The sequence below is a fragment of the Vipera berus genome (assembly GCF_964194415.1).
Source record: "Vipera berus genome assembly, chromosome: 1".
Taxonomy (NCBI): Eukaryota; Metazoa; Chordata; class Lepidosauria; order Squamata; family Viperidae; genus Vipera; species Vipera berus.
This window is the reverse complement of record NC_138202.1, coordinates 117,387,035-117,412,161: the sequence shown is the minus strand read 5'-3', so window position 1 is coordinate 117,412,161 and position 25,127 is coordinate 117,387,035. Positions and strand designations below refer to the sequence as shown.

The window sequence follows — 25,127 nt, the reverse complement described above, 5'->3', positions numbered from 1 at the left end:
TATATTAGCTATATGAACTCACCAATTGCCCCAGCTCCAAATGTGTCATCATTGAATTGATCGATATCCTCATCTTCCTCAGCCAAATTATGAAAAGCTTCTTCATCTTCATCTAAAGGGCAGTCCTCAAGGGCCTTAAAATAGAAGAAAATCTTAGTGAGTTTAGCCCACTTCTGCAGGAATCCAAAAATATTACTCTAGAAGAAAGTCTAAAAACTGGTTTCCCCCCAAAACAGAACTGGAACCCCAGGACCTATAATTTCACAAGTTGAGATCTTATCTCTGCACTTCCAAAGAATATGCAGCTATCACCGGATAATTTATAATCAAGAATAACTAGGAGTGAACCTAGTGGGGGAAAAAATCTAAATCCATGCTGCCTATAATGCAATTTACCTCCACAACTGACAGCTACATTCTGGCAGCCTTTTCAAACCTGGTACTTTCCATGTGTTAAGCTATAGCTCCATCATCTCCAACCAGTATAGTAAGCCTTACAGGCTTGAGACTCGTTGGATCTATTATTGGGGAAGGCTGCCTCACATTGCAAATTAGGAAAAAGTGGCATTTCATAAGGTGAATGATTTGGGGTTCCTTGGGCAAAACATTTTGCCAAGATACTGACTGATTCACATACCATATACCAGTAGGCCAAACCAAGACACGTTAAGGTATTGTATGATATATGGGCCCAGTCATTATCTTATCCCTTTTAATTTCATTATATCTATACAACTGCAATTTTACTAAGTATATTTCACTCCTTTCTATGTTGTAATATTACATCATCAATTCCTAATATGCATACAAAAATATAATCTTCGTGGGTACCATGAAGTTAGCATATGTATTTATGTGTATGTGTATATGTGCATGGAGCACATCTTCTAGAACAATTATGGCAAACACTGTGCAGAGGAAATGTCATAGCTTTTCCTGCTTGAAAATAATTTGGTCTTATAAGTAACAAACTGGATTCACATATTTTACTAACCACAATGTTGTTTATTTGGGTTTGATTTAACACTTGTGTATGAACCAAAACAAATGTGGTTTGCAATCCATAATATATAATTTAGCACAATGTGCAAACCCTGTCAACTATGGCTTCTACAAACCATTATTAAATAAACTATATTTCAGTACAATGCATCAATTAAACCAATTCCCTGCATAACTAACTTGATAGTTGAATACCACTTGTTCCAAAAGACTTTGTTCTCCCCAATTGAATCATTCTATATAAATACATTTGTAAATTTAATATTTATGCTTACACTTCCTTTTTAGCAAGGCACATGTTTCACGCAGTGAAGGATTGCAATAATCACTCAATTCAAGATATTAGATTAAAATATATTTCACTTTCAAATCATAACAATCTCCCCCCCCCCCCGCCGAGAGAAAATGAGAATGAAGAATTTATCCTTAGCTTGTACAGAAATTTAAATTATTACAAGGAACAAATCAGGTAGGAGTTTGTCATGAATGAAGCAATTACTTCATATGTGCTTTATGTACTCAATTCAATTAAGTGTCCTATGAAATCTTAAATATTATATGTTGAAGGAGTTAAATATAGCTTATATGAAACGACTAGTATGCATGTGCGGGGGAACCTTTACCTTTACCTTTATATGCATGCTAATATACAGCAAGAAGTTGTTTTTTAGCTTTTATCCTGGATACCAGGATCAGCCTATGATTGCAGAACAGAGTACAATACTGAAATTAAGGGGGTATGTGTATGTGTGTGTATTACTATAACAGCATTTGTGTTAAAAGTCTGCTTTAAAGGCAGAATAAAAACCCGCAATCTACAAAATTACCTTTTTTCAAAAATAATTATTTACCACATTGCCAATATTTGATTATTTATTCTGCAAGTTTTTCTTACATTATCTACCAAAACATTTCTAGATCTTTGGCCTAACATGTCCAAAGGCTGTTTTATTTCTCATATATATAAACAGTAATGTTCTATTGCAGAGAAGTTAAGGAGAAGGGGGAAGTAATGATGGAATGGGGAGAACAATGCAACTTTCATTTTCTTATTTAATGGGAAATGGATCCATTTTATTAATGCCACCAGTCTAGAGTGCTTTCAGCTGCTCCTTATAGTAACTATTTCTTCAACCACACATCTAGAGATAAAAGAGTGAAAGTGTGAAAACAAGGGTGTGATTAGTACTCACTCGTCTCCTTGTTTTTACAGTTATTGTTACAGAACAAAATGCTTAATGGAATTTTAAGCATAATTATAATAAGTTAAGTGATCATGAGTTCATGTTCTTAAACTGATCTGGAAAAATTATACCTGAACTATCTAAAGGTGTTATATGACTTGGGCCACTTTAGTAATTCTAGAAATACAGGTTAAGTATAATGTGATTTTCTATGATTTAGTGAGTTATATGAACCCACCCATACATTTATAGTGAACAGCCTGAAACTATGTGGCATGGCACTTTGGGGTGTCACAGGACACTAAATGTTTGCAACATACATTTCCAAAGCTGGATATTTGGGCAGTCTTTTGACCAAAAAGTTTGGTCAAAAATTACTGAGACACTAAGGGTGTGTAAATGTGAAAGTTTGGAAATCTCTAAAGCATAGGCTAAACCTTTCATAGGCACACACAATCACGGGGAATGTATAGGAAACAATGAAAATGCTGAATCTACTGTGACTGCTGCCTCTCACAAATGTTACATTTTCCACCTTATAGTTTAGTATGTTGTGCTAAATAACCTTCAAACATGAGTTAGTATATGATATTCTTCCCCTTTATTATGGGGAAGAGTAAAGTTGAAGTTGAGGTAAAATGGAGATTAAGTGTTATATGGAGCTTAGCCCATTAAATTGCCCAGAGAAAAGAGCTTCATATAATACATCTGAATCCTCAACAGCCATGCTTGAACCACCAAACAAAATTCTAGCATCCAAGTTCAAGCTAATTCATTATGCCTATATGTCCTATAGCAGGGGTCTTCAAACTTTGCCCTTTTATGACTTGTGCACTTCAACTCCCAGAATTCCTCAGCCAGCATGCCTGGCTGAGGAATTCTGGGAGTTAAAGTCCACAAGTCATAAAAGGGCAAAGTTTGAAGACCCCTGTCCTACAGGGTTTGGATTACAACTCCTAGTCTTTTCAGCTAGTATTGGCTATGCCGACTAGGAACACTGATGGGTATAGATTCATGTGGAGGTCATCAGGTTGCAAAGGTTACTGTATTGTAATATTTTCCTGCAGGTCTGAATCTCATAAACATCATTAAATTCAATGCTCAGAACAAGAGGAACATATTCTCTCAAAATGCATGGGTCCTGTCCTCCATTGGCAACATCCAAATATAAACAGAGATCAAAACAATAATGGAATTATCAACTAAGGTCCATTTCTTCCAAAAAGTTCCAATTTTCATACTCATCTGTGCAGACAAAAGATTACTTCCACACCACTGTAAAAAAACATCACCCTTAAGCCACATTTGTAATTCAGATTATTGAACTTTTCAAGGCACTGGTCAGTTGCTTGCTTACCTTCACTTCTAAGAGATTACTCCTTACCTCCGCGTTTCCCAATCAGTAGATTTTCCTCCCACAAACCAAAACCTCCCTTGCCTTCCAATCCTGAAGCACTATGTCACAACCTATTCATTTACGTGGATTATATCTAGCTGTGTTCCCTCCAACAATTTTCTCAGGAGAAAAAGGAATAAGTCTCTGCCGGAATACATGCCGGGGTCTCTTAATTCAGCTCCACGTGTTTTAAAGTTTTATCAGTCCCTCGGGAACAGGAAATATACAAGAAAGCGGGCAATGCCTAAAAGGCCCCGGCCAACCAAAGAAGCTCCAGCAAAGCTAAATTTCGTGGTGCGGCAAACCGGCTGGGGAAGCGACCAGCCTTCTTCCGAAAGCATCGGCCGCACTCCAGTTAGATCAGGGGTCTTCAAACTTGGCCCTTTTATGACTTGTGGACTTCAACTCCCAGAATTCCTCAGCCAGCAAAGTCCACAAGTCATAAAAGGGCCAAGTTTGAAGACCCCTGAGTTAGATCCTGCCTTTGCCACCTTGGTGCGCAGCGATGAGACCGCCGACCGGAACTCGGATGAAGCAAAGAAAGGACCAAGAGAAGCCCGATCCCGCCACCCCCACCCTAGAGTTCTGCTCCCGGGGCTGCTCTGCCTGGCCAGGCCGGGCTAAATGGCCCCCAGGAGGGCAGAGGGGGCTTTCGGCTGGTAAGATCCAGCCTCTGCTCGGCAAATCCCCGGGAGCTCCCGCGACGGGTCAAAGGTCACCGCAAGGGTGGTCCCTGGCCGCCTCCCCTCCCGACGGAGGAGGAGGAGGAGGCCCCGCTTGCGCGGGAGACCGGCAGCCCCCGCCGTGCACTGCCGTCCCCTTCTCACCTGGTAGCGGAACATGGTTGGCGGGGCGCGGGGGTCTCCCCCTCCCCGCTGCCCGGGAGGCTCCGCGCGGACCCTGCTCTATCCCGGGAACCCCGCCCCCCCCCGGTACGTGCTCCGCGTCTTGACGTATCACCTAAAGTCCACCACACAGATTTCCTCTTGCGTAGATGAATTCGGCGCGCATGCGTATTGGCGGCCGCCTTCCCTCCCGGTCCCGCTATTGAAAAAGAAAATGTTGTTTTTTTCCTTCGTCAGAGGGGGGGGGGGGAGTGCCGCCTTAAAGAGCCAGGCGACCATTTCTTTGCAGGAAACGGGCTTAGTCGGCTATGTAGAGAAAGTCTCCGTATCAATTGCTACTGCTGAGGATCGTACTGTATATACATTGAAGTTTTGTTAGGGCTGTTTTCAGAATATAAGAATGTGATTTGACCCTGGCAGTATAGCCTGTTGGAAAGAACATAAAACAGCTGTGGGAAGTCAGCCCCCCCCTGAAATATTTTTTGAAATATTCAAAAGACAGAATGTATTTCCTTAAAGCGTTTAAAGGCAGAAACCAACCCACCCACCCCCGTCCAAGTCTCTGTCCCAAACAGAAACCAAGTCTGCAGAAATGCAGATGTGATAATCTTGTCGGAAAGATGAGTCAGGGAACTCGGATTAGGAAGAAAGATCCCTAGAATCAACAACCCCTCACACCTAAAATCTAAAGAGTCATCAGCCACAGCCACGGGGGAGCAGGATATGGCCTTTGGGAGATAATAGGATTAACCCACCACCATCAGAATACCAGAAAGGCACACTCAGAGTTAGGTCAGAGTTCATGCCACAGAAAACTCCAAACAAAAGGCCTCCAGAGGGTATAAAAACCCACTCCCTACATATGCTTTCTCTCTTTTCTTCCAGAGCCATCTTTCTGTCTGGCTCTCCTCTTCAATAAACTGCAACCTTCTTTCTAAAGCAGTTGCCATGTTGTTTATTCCCGGCTTGGACTGAACCATGATGAAGATTTTTCCTTGGATGTCTTTTTCGGGGCTCCTGCGGCTTCCTTCTGCAGTAAATGGCACACAGTCTCCAGAAGGGTGGGAGGGGAATGCTTTTAATTTCAGATATTCCCAATGGATGTTAAAGAACATCTCAAAGTCTACTCAAAATCAAATCCGGATTGCTGCCCAGCGCTAAGTAATTCATAGAAACAGAAAAGAAGAAAATGCCTTTTTACCATTCTTCCTCTCACTTGCGTGAGACTGGCATAAATCTTGCTAATTTCCCTTGATTTCTTTTTTTTAGAAATATTCACAGTTTTGCCATTCTATCAAAGAATTTGGAGAAGGAGAAGGAAAAAGCCTTTCACTGTGCCACAAGTGGACTTGTAGAAACAACCAAAAAGGCGCACTAGTCCAGCTCCTTTCCGACATGGGGAGGCATTCCAATTAGCCCAGGACAAAATGGTCAGGGAGGGCAATGACCAGGGATGGGAGAGGAGAGTATAATAAGGTGGCTAGACAGCATGCTGTGAGCCAGTGCAAGACAAAAAACACAACTTTTGATGTGTACCAGAAAAAAGGCCAAAGTTGCCTTTTCAATGGGCTGGGGTGGGTAGAAGTCAATGGGTGCTTCTGCCCTCCAGAAATGATTCATAGTCTGTGTTCTCACTGGATCAATCTGGCCATGCAGATCAGCCCTAAGTATGGTGCCTGTCTGATTTATTATCTTACTAAATTATGTTACATGAAAGTCTCATTGATGAAAATCATGGTGGGAGGTGTAGAAGTCAATCTCTACTCTCAAATTTAGTGATGACGGAAGCATATAGAAGACTGCAACTTGCTTTGTAAAAGGAGCCAGTGATAAAATAAAACCACAAATAAATGGATGAAAGGAAAGAAAGAAATATGTATATGATGCTTGACTGAAATTAAATAAAGGGAAAATGTGATAGATTTGATAGTGGTTTGATCTTGTGGAATGGAACTGATTTCATGAATAGTTATAATGATAAATATACTTCATTTTTTAAAAAAAATATATGGTTATAATTATTGATTATGAATGGTATCAAATTGTAGTGGAAGCATATAGAAGTAGAAATACACAGAGAATTGTATGTTATGTCTCAATGAATGTTGATAATGGAAGAATTAGATATGAATTTGAGGCAAAAATAATTGGGTACCCAGTCACCATTAAGCCATGCTGACTGTCAAATATTAAAATTGCAGCCAGAATTTTAAGGGTAGGACAGGGAAAGCTGATATAAAGTTAATAATGCAGTACATTTAACAAATATTTAAAGTTTTGCCAGTCCCTTGCTCCCATGAATTTAAGAGAGAACATTGATAAATATAAAGTTAATAATATAACAGTATTAAAACTTCTATGAATATAGAGATAAATGTTTCCTGTATTAGAAAGTGGAAGAAAGGAAAAAAGTATCAGCAGTCATTAGTAAATAATTGTTCATGAAAAAAACAGAAATAGTTACAATTTCATAATTTGCTATGTTATAAATCCAATTTTATACATTCAGAAGAAAACATTATTGTTCAAATATGTTACCCTTAAATTATTATTGATGTTTTATGTATAGAAAAACATCAATAACAATTTAAGAGTAATATAAATATTTGAAAAATAATATATATATAATTGAAGTATATTAAGCATATATATTATTGAAGTATATTAAATTTTGAACTACGGTGTTTTCTGTCCTGCTGATTATGATAAAATATTCCATTAAGATGGGTGCCTCATAAACAATAGTGCGCTGGTAGATTGATAACTATGAAGCCAGACGTGCATTGCTAGAAACAGGATTTTTACCAATGTAAGTATACACAAAGTAGTGTTGTTTGGATATCTGGACATGCAGAAAGAACATGTGAAGATAATGTAAGTTAAATAATCAGAGATTGAATTATAAATTGGAACACGTCAGGACTCACTATGCATTTGAATATTCAAAACCTACTAAACTGATTTACAAGCCAACTCCTTTTACATTTCAGTAGCTTAACAACTAGAGGATAAATCAGAGCTATGGACAGTAACTCCTATGAATTACATCAACAACTGGGGTTTCAAGAAAAACAGAAACTTTTTTGTATATCCATACTGTATCATTTCTTTTAACACTGATGATCCTTTTAAAAACTGATGGTTGCAGTTTTAAAGCTTCCCAGTTAGCAAGAAGGAAAGGAAACATACATTTATTTAATAAGCATCAAATTAATTGTTATACTTAACTGGCCTAAAGTATGAGGATTAGTGAATCAAAACTAACAATTCCACTAGAGGGCAGTGAAGTTAAATAAAAAACAAAACTATCAATAAATTATAGTAGCAAAAAAAGCAAATGTCAGTAACTTCAGCACATTCTCCATTCCTGTCTGTGGGCATGAACTTGTGCCCCTGTAACCGTTCTGTATGCCAAGTTCTCATGAGGCTGTCTTTGTTTCTATCATGAGCAACTTGTAGCTGAGGTAGCTTGAAATTTCCTTAAGCTGTTCCAGTGGTGAACCCATGTTTTCAATCTTCCCCTAACACAATTTCTGCTGTGGAAACTATCCACCATGCTTCCTCAACAAGATCATTGATGGCACAGTAAGGGCTGAGACTTGTCCAACTCCAAAGGGCGACGTTTAGGCTGCTAGGAATATGCCTTTCTGCCTCTGGTCACTCAACATTTTTGTTTTGGGTGCAGGTCAAATTAGACCCCTGCCCTCCACAGAGATAATTACCTGTGTAATACATGATCAGCACTTTCCAACATGCTTGTTAGGGCTTATGCAGGCCTCTTATACTCAAAGGATCCTTGTATGCACATGATCGATCACAACTCTTTTCAAACCCCTCCTGCATTTGCAACCTATCCATTGAGCTATGGGGAGGGGGGGCACGAGTTTAGCACTCTTTCAAAAGAGTGTTAGACTCCTGTTCAGAAATAGCCTGGCATAAACACATTAGGGAGAGATACAAAAGTGAGAGAGATACAAAGCCAGAGGAATCCACCAAATCACTTTTCCTTAATTTATTGTTAAATTTATAAGGATACAACCACTTGCCAGCCAGGTTACTGCCTCCAATTTTCCCCACAACAATCCTGTGGGATGGGTTGGGCTGAGAAAGAGTGACTGGCCAAAAGTCACCCAGCTGGCTTTCATGCCTAAGGCAGAACTAGAACTCACAATCTCCTGGTTTCTAGCCTGGAACCCTAACCAGTATGTATGTTATGTTACCAGTTATGGAAAATGCCACTCCTATATACAGAGGATTGCAAAAGGCCCTCTGGAAGAGCCATGTTTCCACTTGCTTCCAAGCGGCTATGAGGGTAGGGGCCATGCGTGCACATGAGGCAAGCTATTTGAGAGGAGGAGACTGTTGCAGAGAGTGCTCACCCATCAGTCTGTCTCCTACCATAAGGTGAGAATGCATCTGGGTGAGATGGAGACAAACCAATGGAGAACATCCAAGCCTTGAGCTATGTAGGGCTCTATAGATAGAGCCAGACTTGGAATTGCACTCAGAAACTAATAGTCAATGCTGCTTCTGTAGCAGATGGAAGGATTGCTGCTGACCACTGAGAACATGTGCTGTTGTGTTCTGCGGCAGCTGAAGTTTCCAGGAGGTCTTTAAGGGCAATCCTGTGTAAAGTGAATTGCAGTAATTTAAGTACCTGTGACAAGGGCACAGGCAATCATCTCCAGTGCATCTTATTCCAGGTTAGGGTTGCAGATGTCCTCCTGGCCATTGTCTTCACCTGCTTTTCAATCAGGAGCTGTGAGTTCAAGCAGCCCCACATTACCAATTGTTTGTTCCAAGGCAGCAAAATAATATTTAGAGTCGGGGATGATGCAGCTAATACGCAAATGTCAGTTAGTACAATAAAAATGAATTAATCTGAAGCTTGTGGAAGAGAGCTATCTATACAAGCAGCCCATTCTTGAGTTACTTCCCCAACCCTTCCTATCTTTCAAGGCTAAGCTGATGTTTTTGAAATGAGTGCAGCATGCATTCTTCAAGGCTATCATTCCAGTTAGCCTGGACATCGTGAACAAGTAAACTGTCCCTGAGGAATGAAATAAATCTCTCCTAGACCAAAGTAATCTCTCAACTGCTTTGTTTTTTCCCCCTCTTAGGTTTAGCTTATTTTACCCACTGTAATGTATTTGTTTTAATTATACATTTTTTTCTTCCATTTGTTTTAACTTTACTAGTCATTCAACATCTGCAATTGAAAGAGTTGATTGTCACCCAGAAAGCACTTCTGGGCACAGGGTCTTTCGGGCCAGCTTTTTCTTCCACTGTTTCAGCCAGTCCCGTAAGATCCAATCAAGTAGGCATGTTCCAGGTCCCATCTATTAAGCTATGCCACCTGACAGGATGCAGGAGACTTTCTCTGGAATGCTTCCTGCCCTCTGGAATAGGATCCTCCCCTGAGATGTTTATTCATTTAAACATTTGTATCATTTATATAGCTGCCCATCTCGCAGAAGTGACTTTGGGCGGCTTACAAGATTAAGAATAATCCTGACTGCTGTCCTTTAAATAAGCTTTGAAGACCAGGCTTTTCCTCCAGGCTCTGGATTACATGGGGTGTGTGCCTGCTTGAATGGGATTGTGTTAATATGGATGAGGTTTTCAATTTTTCCTCTGGCATAATGTTTTCTTTTTAATCATCTGGCTGTTGGGATGTTGTGAGTTGGGTGGCTGTATAAATTATAAATGCGAATGACTTTCTAATTTCTAATCTCTGTGCCTCTGCCTGTGTGCTGTTCCTGGATAACCTGGAACTTTGAAGTGGAAACAGGCTATTCCTGACCTTGAGATTTATCTCTTCAAATTCTCTTGCAAAAGTTAGTTCTTGTGAAAGAATGTAGATCTGGCTGTGAGGAAGGAAAATAAAGGAACAAAACGTTAAGAGAAGAAAAATGACAATTCAGCCCCAGAAAGTCGAAAGTGGGAGAAAGAAACTGAAAATAGTCCTGCCTTGATTATTTTTGATATCAATAAATTCTGACATAAATTCTGACAGGCTTGCAAGATTCTGTTATCCTGCTCTACAACAATAAAGAACATTCCTGGAATCCATGCTGTTTTTATTTCTTGATCTTGTCTACTTCAAAGGGCTGGCAAATCTCACATCTGCTTTTTTACGCAGATAGCTTGCAGTATGGTTTGTGACACCTTGTTGAAAGAATTAACATTGCAATAATTATTTTGAGTTTGTTATCAAAAAATATTTTCCTTGGTCTTTTATCTTTGTGTTTGTAAGCTATAAAATTATATGGGGAGAGAGAGAGAGAGAAATTTACCTACTTAAAGCACTTGCTTTGCATGGAAAATGAAAAGGAATAGACAGGAAATAATAACTGTGAAATTGTTTGCTATGCCCCACAAAAAAAAGCATATGCTTCTTTCACTGAAATGGAGCAATTACAAACTGAAAATGAAGAATTAAAACACAGCTGTGACATTTGTCCAGGCAAGCTACTCAGAATTTAACAGTACTTATGGCATCATGTTATCAGTGTCCTATTTAATTGGACTTTTGACCAAGGTTCAACTTTTCTGGCCCAGTTCAACCTGCACATGAACCTTGTCCCTGTCTACTAAACAAAGTAGAGAATGGGAATGTCACCAGTTTTCCAAACAAATATACTTCAATGATCAGTGAATAGGATTAAAATCAGCTACCATCATATCTTTGCTATGAATGACCTAAATCTCAGAATCAAAATCCTCATAGGATGGATCTATACTCTTTCAGAGCTGAACATGGAGCTCTGCAAGACATCATAGGGAAAACAGATCAAGATGGAGTCCATTGTCACTAATACCCAACCCTACACTAACCATAATCATCACCACCCAAAAGCTTGAGTTATATCCCTAGCATATAATTTGGAATAAAATTCAACAAAAGCCTTTTTAATAAGATTTTGCTGAAACACCTCTTTACCCTTATATTCTATCTTATCTATATTACGTGATTTTTGTTTTTTCCTTAACAGATAAGCTAACCATCTACCTGGCTTATTAGCATTATAAAAAGTATTATGTTTAACATATCGTAAATTAGTTGCCACTTGATCTGCCATCAACATATCAAACTGCCCTCTTAACAAATTAATTGCTTCTTTCAGCCTCTTATTAGATGAGTTCAAAATAAAAGCCTTCTCTTTCATCTTTATTTCCTTCTCTAATTCTTTACGCTTATATTCCAGTCTACATCTATATTTATTATTCAAATATATTAACACTCCTCTCATATAAGCTTTATTTGCATCCCAAACCATTTTGATGGGTGTACCCTTATGCATATTTATAACAAAAAATTCATTCATTTGTTTTTTGCATTCTTCCACATTTTTTTCATATCTAAATAAATTTTCATTTAACCTCCAAGATCTCCTATCTCCCTTCCCCTTGTCCAATTCCATCCATACTGAGCTGTGATCTGATAAAGTTCTTGGACATATCTTGATCTTCTTAACCCTAGGAAAAAAATCATTAGTAGTTAATACAAAGTCGATCCTGGAAAAAGATTGATGTCTATCAGAAAAAAAAGTAAAATCCCTTTCTTCCATGTTTCATTCTCTCCAGACATCTCTCAGTTCCAAATCATCTTTCATAACAAAAAAAAGATTTAGGCAATCTAGCATGATTTGGAGTACTTTTAAAAGATCCTTTTTTATCTTTCTGTGTGCCCAGCACTCCATTCCAGTCTCCCATTAAAATACACGATTTATAATCCCATTGAATTATTTTATTATGTAAAAGTTTGTAAAATTCTCCTTGTTGTTGATTAGGTGCATATAATCCAATTAAAGGGACGCGGTGGCTCAGTGGGTTAGGACGCTGAGCTTGTCGATCAGAAGGTCGGCAGTTTGGCGGGTCGAATCCCGAGTGCCGCGTAACAGAGTGAGCGCCTGTTACTCGTCCCAGCTTCTGCCCACCTAGCAGTTCGAAAGCACGTAAAAATGCAAGTAGAAAAATAGGGACCACTCCGGTGGGAAGGTAACAGCGTTCCGTGCGCCTTTGGCGTCTAGTCATGCCGGCCACATGACCACGGAGACGTCCTCGGACAAGCGCTGGCTCTTCGGCTTTGAAATGGAGATGAGCACCGGCCCCTAGAGTCGGAAACGACTAGCACGCATGTGCGGGGGAACCTTTACCTTTTTACCTTTACTAATCCAATTAAAAGTATTTTCTTCCCTTCTATTAAAAGTTCAATTATAATATATCTTCCTTGTTTATCTGCTTCAATTAGGTTAGCTGTTAAAGTCTTCTTTACATAAATAACTACACCGTTTTTCTTTTCTGGAGCAGATGCAATAAACTGTATACCCAGTCTGGAATTTATCAAATATTTTTGATCAGATACACGAATATGCGTTTCCTGCAAACATATAACATCATTTTTAAATTGTTTCAAATACTGAAATATTTTCTTTCTCTTTTGTGGTGAGTTTAAACCATTAACATTCCATGTTAGAAACTTTGTCGCCACCTTTTGTGACTTGAAGCTTTCAGAGCGTATCTTGCAGATCCACAAGCATCTGCCTCTTTGGTCTCGCTCCTCCCACTGCTTCACTATTAGATTCTTGAGTTGTAATTGTAGAATATTGTTTCTGTTGCTCTTGTTGTTGTTCCTTTCGTCTGGTTGCAGCCCGTGTCACTCTTTGAGCCTTTGATTCTTCTAATGGGACCAAGGACTGCACAATTTCCAGAGTTTGCTGTGCTTCTTTTGGAGTCAGCGAGGTGGTTTCTTCACCTCACTATATACCTTCTGATTGTATCTGTCGGACTCCTTCTTCCTTCCCTCTTTTAAATTCTGGGGATGGCGGTGGGTCTGCTTTCAGTATATTACAATAAAAATCACGTGCCTTCAGAACTGTATTAAGACAATATCTTGTACCAGCATAATTCACCACTATCCCAGTTGGTATCTCCCATCTGAACTGGATCTGTCGTTTTTTTAATTCATCTGACAGGAAAACAAACTCTTTCCTTTTTCTTAAAATTCTTGATGGGATTTCTTTCAAAATTAAGACCTCTTGATCAGCCACTTTAAATCTGTTATTATAAAAGGCTTGTAGAATCGCATTTCTCATCATTCTCTTTGTAAAATAGACAACCACATCTCTTGGTAATTTTCTTTGCCTAGCAATCCAGGAGTTAACACGAAATATTTTATCTATTTCCAATATAAAATCTTCAGCTCGCCAACCCAAAATAGGCGCCACAGCTTTTGCCAATATCTCTTCCAAATTTTCTTGTGGATTTTCTTTCAAACCTCTTATCCTCAAGGCAAACTCCATGTCTCTATATTGTATCATTACCACCTCCTCATCAATTTTATCCATTTTATTCTCAGCTTCACACATTTTAGCCTCCAATATCAAATTATTTTGCTTAACTTCTTCCACGCGTTCATCCAGACTCTCAATACAAACTGTCAGTCCCTGAAATGCCAGCAGAATATCCTCTCGTATTTCTTTATTTTTCTCATTAATAAGCTCTGCCATTTGCTCAGATATTTGCTCAGATTGAAGTTTTAAAGCATCTTTTAAATCTTTTAGTGTTAATGTGGGTGTAGGTGCTGCAAGGGGTGGCATCAATGTCTGAAGTCCAGATTGTTGAACTGGTGATGCCCCCGCAATTTTAGAAACAGTAAATCTAGGTGGTTTGGAAGCCATTTTAACACCCAATTAACTTTTGTTTCTCACTTTCACTTTTCCGCCCAAATTGCAACTTTGTTGCTTTACTGTTAAATATCCAAATCTTTTAAGTCTCTTTTAAATCAACTTCAAATGTTTTTAAAAGAGTCTTTTACAGCTTTAAAACTCAACTTTCTGTCTTCCTCCTTGATCTTTTATATTATTTTCCTTATTCTTTTGTTCTTCCTGCTTTCTCCAAAAAATTTATTCCAGCGCCATCTTCCTCCCCTTCTTTTAAGTTAAACTGGAGTTAAAGATCATATACTTGCTGTTTCAATATTCTCCTGCTCAGCTCTGCCTTTGTCCAAGTAATCCAGAATACAATATTGAGTGCAGGGATGGTTGTAGCGTCCTGCTCTGTTTTAAAACCTTAAAACAGAGGAGTCCCCGAGTCCAAAGTTAATTCAGGCTCCGAGGGAGCTCTCACCCTTCGACCCCCAGATTTAAATTCTGGGGTCTAGGGGAGCTCTACCTCTACCTGAATGCTCACCCTCCCCTCTTCTCCCAAGGGGAGGATTCCCAAACCACGAAACAGCTGATTGTCGCTGTTTTCACGATTCGAATGGAGCAACGGGGCTGACGGTCAAAAATGACCGCCATTGATGGAGCCTTGCCACCCGGAAGTCTGGAAATGGACTATTCAATCATTTTTCTGACCCCAAGATTTGTCTTGCTGGGCTTTATCTTTACAAAGTCTTTGTGCCTGTTTTCCATGTAGAGCAAGATGCAGTACAATTAGTTCTCGACTTACAACCACAACTGAGCCCAAAAATTCTGTTGCTAAGCAAGACAGTTATGGTGAGCTTTGCCCCATTTTATGACTTTTCTTGCTACTATCACTGCAACACCATCCAGAAAAGATTACGTAAAAAGTGAAGGAGCTATAGTTACAGAGACCCCTGAAGATTATCTATACCTACAACCCTAGATTCAGGCCTGCCTCGGACAGAAACTGATTGGCTACCCAAATGGATGACCTGTGGAAGGATTTGTGTAGAAGCAACATGCCCTTCTTTTTCTCATAGATCTCTTGGAGGCTTTTGATCTTGTCATCCTCAGTATCCTTCTGCACTGCTTGCAATACAGAATACAGTTGCTTATAAAACTTGGTTTAGACTTCACCATTGCTGCACAGCAGGGAACGCATGTGTCTGTCAGTCGGAGATGATTTCATAGCTGTTGCATTTATAATTTTGTGAATGTCAACATTCTGGCTAGGGGGTGAGTGTGCCTTGCCTGCTGCCCCTCTCAATCAATCAATCAATCAATCAATCAATCAATCAATCAATCAATCAATCAGAATAGAACTGGAAGTGATCTTGGAGATCTTCTAATCCAGCCTCCTGCTCAAGCAGGAGACTCTATGCAATTGTTGTGATTCAGGATCAGCCTGTGGGTTTGGCAGTTGGGTCGGACGATTCAGAGGAGGAGGAGGAGGGGGGTGTTGGAGAGGTTGATGAGGGGGTTGGAGAGCTTGCTGATGAGAGCCCTCAGCCAGGCCCCTCCCACCTGGTCACGACGCAGACCTAGCTGTGTGAGCCTGACAGCGTGGATGAAGATGACCCACAGCTGGCCCTGTTCAAGGACGCCTGACGCAGGAGGCAGTCAATCAGGAGTAAACAGAGGAAGGCAATGGGGCATCTCGGAAGGAGGCAGAGAGAAGCCACGCCCTGAACTGTATAAAAGGGGAATGCGTGGGAGGGCTGGTTTGCTGAAGGCAACTGCTTGAATAGCTCCTGTTTCATGGTTTGTGTCTTGTTCTGTTTGCTTTTGTATCCATAAATTTGGCAGGCTTAGTTCCAGCCTCTTGCCTTCTTGTAAAAGGGGTTGTCCCTGCCTTTTCTGCAGGGCCGGTAGCAGGCTGGTACAGAACAGCAATTTGAGGCAAGTGGCTGTCCAGGCGCTTCTTAAAAACCTCCAGTGATGGCGCACCCACAACTTCTGAAGTCAAGCTGTCCCACTAGTTAATTATTCTAACTGTTAGAAAGTTTCTCCTTAATTCCAGGTTGCTTCTCTCCTTGATTAGTTTCCATCCATTGTTTCTTGTCTTGCCTTCTGGTACTGTATCTTCAATGTTTGTTCAAGTTGATACTTTGTAGCTGTTTGTTTGCACTTGGGTTCCTCTGAGGTTCTGAAAATGAGCTAGGCAGGGTGTTTGTTTTAATTTAAAAAGGACTCGTGATTTAATTAATTATTTTTTTGTGTGTGGGGGGAGGGCTTATTTCTACTTTGGAAAGATTTAAACTGTTGTCATTAAATTTTCTTCCTGCCTCCAGATTTCTTCTTCTATCTGAGGGGGGGGGGGGGTCTTCCTTCACTAGCTTAACAAGGAGTAGGTTGTGGTCCACTTTGTCAAATGCCTTATTGAAATCTAGGTATACTACGTCCACTGCGATTCACTGGTCTACTATTTGGTCAGTTTATCGAAGAATGAGATAAGATTGGTTTGGCATGATTTGTTTTTAACAAACCCATGCTGGCTGCTAGTTAGGACTTTGTTTGCTTCTAGTTGTTCGCAGATACGTTTTTTGATTATCTTTTCTAGGATCTTCCCAGGTATTGATGTTAAACTGATTGGTCTGTAGTCTCCTGGGTCTGTTTTTTTTTTCCTTTCTTGAAGATGGGGACCACATCAGCCCTTTTCCAATCCTTGGGTATTTCCCCGGTGCTCCAGGATTTGTGAAAGATGTGGTGCAATATATGTACAGCCCATATGAAGAACTAAACTAACTGATGGTGCTTTTTCATTGGTATGTTGGATTTAAACAGAGTTCTTCCAAATGCAAGAATGTTATCCCAGCCATTAAAGAAGAAGTGATTGGACAAACATTCACATCAAAATTCTCTAATATAAAATTGGTTTAATTCGGAAATGGCAACTTACTCATGAGTTTTGGGCCTAAGTATTTGTGATGAGAGTTGCAATCTAAATTACCAAGGAGAGATAATTGCCTTTCTATGTGAGCAACAGGGCTTGGTCTCTGATGCCTGACTTTTTTCAATCCACAACCATTACTGATGTTCATCAGAGAATTGTGATACTTTTTGCCTGTCACATAAGAGACTTCCTTATTTTAACAAGTCTCCGAGGTATGCTATAATGAAAGAAATTGCCTACAAAGGAAAAAAAGTATAACCTACTACTTAAAAACTTGCTTAATTGTGTCATCCTTCAAACCCAAGAGGTTCTTAGTTAATTACTTCTGAAAATTTATATAAAAGGTTGTTCAAATTATCATCAGAGATATTATTTGGAAAGTTTGGATTTAAAGGTATTGCCAGATTTGGAACGAATTTCAAGGTTATATTTAGTCTTTAAATGCAACATTAGGTAAAACAACATTCATTACCTTAATTCCAGCTGAAATTAGAATTTGCAAGAACTTATTGCTTTGTTGTTATTTAGAACAAAGGAGAGTAAAGTAATCCATTTGAAATGTTTTCACTGAAAACTTTCCACATAATAAGATTCTCCATACAGTATTTTGTGTTGCTATCCAAACCAGTACAGCTCTGGTTGACCAGAAATTGAATTTAAAAAGTTACACACACGTTTTATAACTTGGTTGTGAAAAGGGTTAAAAATGAGTTGTCAGTTTCTTTGCTGAGAAACTGTGTAGAACTAATTAATATCTATACTCCCCTGTTATTCATAAATGAAACCCAACCTATTTGAATTGTCATGCTTTTATATATTTTGTATTGTTACAAGATTTTTATTGCAGAATTGCCTGAACGCATCCACAAAATTTAGTAAGGCCAGATGGCAACTTGTTCTTTTGATTAGTGCTATGAGCGTTTAGAGTTACAGCTCATGAAAACATTTTGGAAAATCAATAAACACATGCTGCATTGTTGCAAATGATTGTTACCAATATGAATGCTGAAATGGAATAAAGATCCATCTTGGGAGTTCTTTAATAGGCAATGGCACTGTCTTATCAGAGATACATTATATTTAATCAAACATGGCCAATCCTATAATGTACGACATTGAAAAATCTTGACTGTGATAAGAATTCTGCTTGTAAAAACAAAACTATTTTCTGAGATCAGCATTAACCAGATAATAATACGCCAAGTTGCTGTTGGTAGCTTTAAGGGGAAAATCCCTCAATAGTAAAGATCCCCCCCCTCCCCGGACTCTTTAAGAAGACTTCAAAACCAGAAGCTGCAAAGAAAAGAAAGTGGAAGCTGATGTTACATTTCTAAAAATACTGGTAAGAAATGACAATATCTCTTATCCAGTAACCCACACTTCATTATCCAAGACTATATAGAATAAAGTAATTGTGCGTACCGGCATCTCGGGATATTCAGAATATTCCATCTCTTTCTATGGGGGGTGAGTTATTACCCCCCGTAGATAGGGCTCGCAACTTGGGAGTCCTCCTAGATTCACAGCTTTCTTTAGAAGATCATATAGTAAATGTGACTAGGGGGGCCTTCGCCCAGGTTCGCCTGGTGCGCCAGTTGCGGCCCTATCTAGACCGGGATGCCTTGCGTACGGTCACCCATGCGCTCGTGACCTCTCGTTTGGACTACTGCAATGCTCTCTACATGGGGCTGCCCTTGAGGACCACTCGGAGGCTCCAACTGGTACAGAATGCAGCCACGAGAGTTGTGTTGGGAGTTTCCCGATACTCCCATGTTACACCCCTGCTCCGCGAGCTGCATTGGCTCCCAGTTGTCTTCCGTGTGAGATTCAAGGTGCTGGTAATGACCTACAAAGCCCTTCATGGCATGGGTCCAGAATACCTCAGGGAGCACCTGCGGCCGGCATCAACTTCCCTCCGCCCAGTGCGCTCCCACAGAGAGGGCCTCCTCAGGTTGCCACCGGTGAAAGAATGTCGACTGGCGGCCCCCAGGGGGAGGGCGTTCTTTGTAGGCGCGCCGGATTTATGGAACCATCTTCCGGTTGAGCTCCGGATGGCGCCCGACCTTTGCTCCTTCCGGCGCGACCTAAAGACCTACCTGTTTGAACAAGCCGGCCTGGCCTGATGGGTGATGGGTTTGGGTTTTATTGCTTTTTATGTATTTTAACTTATTTGTATTCTTGTCTTTTAACATGTATTGCCCTGTTCACCGCCCTGAGTCCTTTGGGAGAAGGGCGGTATACAAATAAGATTATTATTATTATTATTATTGTATGTGCTTTTGTTGTTCATAAAGCAAGTATTTTAAAAATGGAATAAGCCAGCCAGCCAATCTAATGCTACTAATTTAGCAAAAAAACAGTATTCTTGCCCTCCTAATGCCTGATCAAAATGTTCTGCTTACCTAATAAGAGGTATGTAAAATACATACCTGTGTGACAAAATTTACCTTTAAAAATATTTGTTATGTTATCTTGGCCTATAAAGAGTAGTTGGTTAAGCATTTAATAAAAAAAATGACTACCTCTCAGCCAACATAAAATACAGCACATTTAGTCTAATATTGAAAATCTTGGTGGTTTAATTATCTCTTGGTGAATTTCTTAAGTTCAACTTTAATTTCCAGAGATGTCATTTGCAAACATTTTTGTTCTTTCTCCTATTAACAGACCACAGGACTCAAATGAAGAGTGAAAATCAAACTGTGTGTCGAGAATTTTATTTCCAACCATTCACAGCCATCCCAGAGGTGAAATGGTTGATCTTCTGGACTTTGCTGATACTCTACTTGCTCAGCTTACTTGGGAATGCGTCCGTTGTTTTCATCATTTGCACTTCAAGTTCTCTCCATACCCCAATGTATTTTTTCTTGGCTAACCTGGCATTTCTGGAGATCGCCTACTCTTGTACCATTGCCCCCTTAACTTTGGCTCATCTTGCTTCAGTGAGAAAGATCGCCATTTCCTTGGGCGGGTGTGGCACCCAGCTCTTCTTTTTTACCTTGCTGGGGGGCTCAGATTGTGTCCTGCTGGCTATCATGGCTTATGATTGATGCATGGCAATTTGCCGCCCACTAAACTACCCTCTCATTATGAGCTGGAGAATGTGTGTGAATCTTGTAGTTGGGGCATGGGGCACGAGTGGGTTCCTTGGTTTCTAGTTGAGTCTCCTCATGCTAACCCTGCCTTTCTGTGGCAAGATAATCACTAATTTTTTCTGTGATTTTCCTGCTCTAATGAAACTGACACGTGGAAACATCGATGTCCAGCAAAATATCCTTTTAATTACAAGTATGATTCTCTTGACTTTCCCCTTCATAGTAATCAGCATGTCCTATGCCTTTATCACAATGGCCATCATACGCATCCCTTCTGCCTTAGGGCGTCAACGAGCTTTCTCTACTTGTTCCTCCCATTTAATGGTTGTTCTTATGCAGTATAGCTGTACCAGTTTAATATACCTGTGCCCTACTTCCAGCTTCTCAGGGGTGCAAATTCGGATGGTGTCTGTCTTCTACACTTTCATCACACCTGTATTAAACCCCCTGATCTACAGCATGAGGAGCAAAGAGTTAAAAGAGGCAATGAATAGGTCCTTGAGAAGAATAATGCTACCTCAGAAGAAATGAGACAATTCTGTCAATAAGGGAGAAAAGACTCACCAACTATAATAAAAATATGGTGGAATCAAGAAGACAAGAAACTGAAGGATGGGTAGACTATCTACATGCTTACAACCTCTGTATATTATCAGTATCTCTGCAGAGCCCAATGTATGAAGTTCTTTCCAACTCCTTTATTGGCAGTAGACCTAGAAGGTGCCTGTGCTCTATGGAATATACAGTAATAATGTGCATATATGTGTGTGCTACATGCACATAAACTTTCTCCCAAAAGCCAACCAGGCTGCATACATGTTGCCTCTGAGTACATGTACATATGTGTATGAGAAAGACAACCAGGGGCCATATATGTTTTTATAAATATGTTTTATTATTTTCATAGTCACCTTAATATTAGGTAAACAGTGTGTTGTCTGGGTTTACATTTAAGAAACATTCACTATCAGTTGATTTCTATAATCTATAAACCATATAATAATTTTATTTCCTCTTTTTCCCATAATGTTCTCTTTTACCAACCTTTTGTTAATGCAATTTTTGTTTTAATGAATGGTGATTGAGTATAAAAGTTTTCTAATATTTCTACAGATAATAATCAAATCAATATATTCCTTTTCTATCTAGTCATTCTGGTTGTCTCATCATAGATCCTGTTTAGAGTTCTTGTTTACATTTGTTTTTCCCACAATGTTCCTAACATTCTTACTGGTTAAAACTTTCTCAAAGTTAATTACATTTAAATATTTAAGTTTATTTTTTCTCATGTACGCCAACCCAATACTTTTACCTTTCTTAAGGAATAAATAAGACTAAAAAAGAAATAAGAATAAGAATTAAAAAAAGATAGTATGCTACTTAAAATCCCTATTTCCTATAAGCTAATACATATTTATTTCCAAGAGTTTTTTGTTCTTTTTTTACCATAATCAAAAATATATTTTATTTTTAAATATTCCATTTAATAAATCTAGTCCTCTACTCTTTTAACTTTTATTCAAAACATTTTAATGCATTGTAATTTTCTTAAAGTCAATCACTTTTAGACATCTAAAACATTTCCTTTATATAAGCCATTCCAACTCTTTTATATTACTCATAACAAGAAATAAAATAAAAATAAAAATAAAATACTATTTCTTTAACCATATTCGAACAGGTGTTTCTCTCTGATAGGCCCCATCGTCTATTTTCTTAATTTTCACTTTAACCTTTTTCTTTTGTCCAGTATCTTTCTTAATCAATATGTTCTGCTGAGTCAAAGAATCTCTCCATATTCTTGTAGGTGTTACTGTAGATATAAAAGGTAAGTCAAGTACAATATTTTTGTGAGAGGCATTTGCCCATTCATTTTTGTTGAAAATCTTTTTCTTTCTCTTTCTCTCTGCTTCTTTTATCATTTTTTGTCCCTCCAGTTCTAGTGTTTTTCCTGGCATCTCTGCAGTCCATTTTGTCTAATCTTTTTTCTTATCTTCAAATTTGTTTTGTGCTGTTAAAGTATAAGTTGTCTTTTCCAAATCCAGGATTTCTTGTAATTTTTTCCCCCACTTGGGTTAAATCATACTTCTTTGTTTTGTTAGGTTCCATCTTTAAGTCTCTATCCTCAAATTTGTATTCAGTTGTCTGTTTTATCTGCTCCTTCTCTGTTATTATTTCCTGGGGTTTTTTTGTTGTAAAGTTAAATTGGAGATGAATTGGTTTATGTTTTCAAAGTTATTTTGGATTTCTTTGTGGTTTGAAGTCATTGTTGTTTGAATTAGTTGCAGCATCTCATATGTCTCCTCTTGAAAGGTATTTATTTTTTCTTGATAAGTCTCTGATTTTCCATAGTGGTCAAGAATCGAGGTTTTCTTTTCTCTGCAAATAGCTTTAGAGTCACAGTTTAGTAGATATTTATAATCCAAAAAGGTTCAAAAAGGTTTCCTGAAATTGTCTGCAATACAAATTGCTTTCTTTTTTTTGTCACAGCTGTTCTCTGTTGTTATAGCTTTGAAGGTCACAAACACAGATTAGTTTTTTCCAGATTTTACAAAGTCCTATATAAAAGCCATAGCTGTCATAATCTTTATCCACCACTAGATGTCAGCACCAGTTTATTTTTCAAATTATCAAAATAGAAAATTGCCTTTAAAATGAGAATCTTAACCATTCAGTAACTTCAAACTTATCCAAATTTAGGTTTCATAGTCATTTCATTTCATTTCAATACATTTTTGTCCTCCATAAAAGGTTTAATTCACCCAGATTGTTGGGGGCAATTAAGCTGACTTTGTAATAATGCCGCTGGGGTGTGTGTGAAAGCCCTAATAAGCAGGCATATACATAGAATGAAGGCTACTGCTAAGCTTGTAAGCCGCCCTGAGTCTTCGGAGAAGGGCGGGATATAAATGGAATTAAAATAAAATAAATTAAAAAATGGTAAAAGATTACAATTATTAATGAATTCAGAATGATCAGAGTTCCAAACATGAGTCTTAGGAAAAAATAAACATGGAAGAGAAAGAAATGAAAGAAATAGAATGAAAGTAGATTGAGTACAGGAAGAGAAACAATGGCTCCTGTATGAAAAATTATTAGAATACAAGTTATTTCCCAAGAAGAATCAATAGAAAACAATAGAAAGAAGCTGCCTTTATTCCATGTCCTTAATTTCTTTTGCTTACTATTTCTTATTGTTTTTCTGTGTTTTACACCATATTACTTTATCTGGAAGTAATGTGATGCATATACATTTTTTTTAAAAAAAATCATACATAATGTATTACAATATTAGATATTGAATACTGTTTATAGTTTTGGTTTTGTTAACTTGGTGCACTATTATTTAGTGCTTGTAATTTACTGAAACTCTGACCTGCTGAATTTTCTGTTTTATTTTACGTAGATTTTAAAAAGCAAGTAATGGATAAAATAAAAGTAACTCAATTTTACATCATCAGAAGGAAACAAATTTTCAGCCGCCAGTTCAAGTAACATTGACAGTGGTAATAAGCTATAATCTAACATGGTATTATTTAGTACTCTATGTGGAGAATGCTTACATAACAGAACAGCAGCTTGTTCCAGATATTCTTTATTACAGTAAAGGTTCCACTGACTTCAAAGAAACATACTTCCAAGGGAGTCTGCATTTTAATTAAAGTAAGAAGAGAAAAGTGCAGAAATAGAACAGATTTGGAAAAGAAGCTGCGTGGTTACCTTTAAAACACAAAACCATTGCCACAAACAGAAAAAATAAATAAGGCAACATAGTCAAATTAATAATATTCAGTTCTTGGATTCACATTAATTTCCCAAAGCTCCATCTCAAATATTCCTGCTATGGCTATGCTATTCAATTAAAGTATGTGATATTGACTTTATTTGCAAAAGAAGAAGTGGGGGGGGGAGGGGGAGAAAGGATTCTGCCTTCCATTGGCAGCTAGGAATTGATTCAACCTGTTGAAAAATACAAAAAAAACTGCATCCTTGTGATTTGTTTTCTTGCTTTCTATCTTGCACGAAACCTTACTGTGCGATGTACATGGAGAGTGAAAATGACACCAGACTGACCTATTTTTACTTTCATCTCTTTTCAATCTTTCCAAGGTGCATTTGTTGATATTTTTCCCCCTTGTTTTGTTCCTGCTCAGTCTTTTGGTGAATTCTGTTTTTTTTCTCAGCGTGCACAATGAACACTCCCTCCACACACCCATGTATTTTTTCTTGTCTAGCTTGGCTGTGTTGGAAATGGTCTATTCTTTTGTCCTTGCTCCCCTTACCTTGGCCAACCTCCTCTCTGCAAAGAAACCCTCCATCTCCTTGGCCAGGAGTGGCACCCAAATGTTTTTCTTTATCTTCTTGGGAAGCAGTGACTGTGTCTTGCGATCCATAATGGCTTATGACCGCTATGTGGCCATCTGCCACCCTCTGCGCTATTCAGCCATTATGAGCTGGGAGGTGTGCACTGCCCTTGTAGCTGGGACCTTCACCATGTGTGGCCTGTTTGGCATGCAAATCACTATCTTGATATTACGCCTCCCATTCTGCGGCAACCATGAGTTCAATCACTTTTTCTGTGATTTCCCCCACTGTCTTGAAACTAGCCTGTGGGGATACTCATGCTCATCAGGCTACATTCTTCATCACCTGTGCCATTATCCTGGCTATTCCATTTGTCCTAGTCTCGACCTCTTACACCTTCATTGTGAAGGCCATCTTGAAAATTAGCACCACTTCAAAACGGCAACGGGCTTTCTCTACTTGTTCCTCTCACTTGATGGTTGTCATTATGCAGTACCGCTGTGGTGGCTTGATATACCCGGGGCCTGGCTCCAGTTACTCAGCAGAGGAAGGTCAAGTGTTGTCTATATTCTATACCTTCGGCACAGCCGTGTTAAACCCCCTGATCTTTACCATGTGGAACAGGGAATTAAAAGATGCACTGACCAAAATCCCTGAGAAAGAATCTCTTGTGCTAATGAATGGTGTAGTAATCCCAACTAGCACCACCGTGTGGTAA

General features: G+C 38.9%; 1 protein-coding gene and 1 pseudogene across 6 annotated transcripts in view; one reads left to right on the top strand and one right to left on the bottom strand.

Annotated features, from left to right (window-relative positions):
* The window catches only part of PATL1 (PAT1 homolog 1, processing body mRNA decay factor), a 20,249-nt gene extending 15,697 nt beyond the window's left edge, over window positions 1-4,552 (bottom strand). For 4 of the 5 annotated variants that reach the window (XR_014026733.1, XM_081329873.1, XM_081329874.1 and 1 more), the window contains exons 1-2: window positions 4,410-4,552; window positions 23-134 (exon numbers count right to left, since the gene is read on the bottom strand). Coding sequence is in view for 3 of the 5 variants with exons in the window: in XM_081329873.1 (XP_081185999.1) it covers window positions 23-134; window positions 4,410-4,424 (127 nt within the window). In the remaining 2 variants the exon portion in view is untranslated. Of the gene's footprint in view, window positions 1-22; window positions 135-3,543; window positions 3,621-4,409 lie in introns of those variants that run through there. The other variant, XM_081329876.1, reaches the window with a different exon arrangement.
* Window positions 4,423-25,127, top strand: LOC308671267 (olfactory receptor 10V1-like; annotated as a pseudogene). The gene is made up of 3 exons: window positions 4,423-4,514; window positions 19,849-19,980; window positions 24,436-25,127. The product of its transcript is annotated as an olfactory receptor 10V1-like (transcript).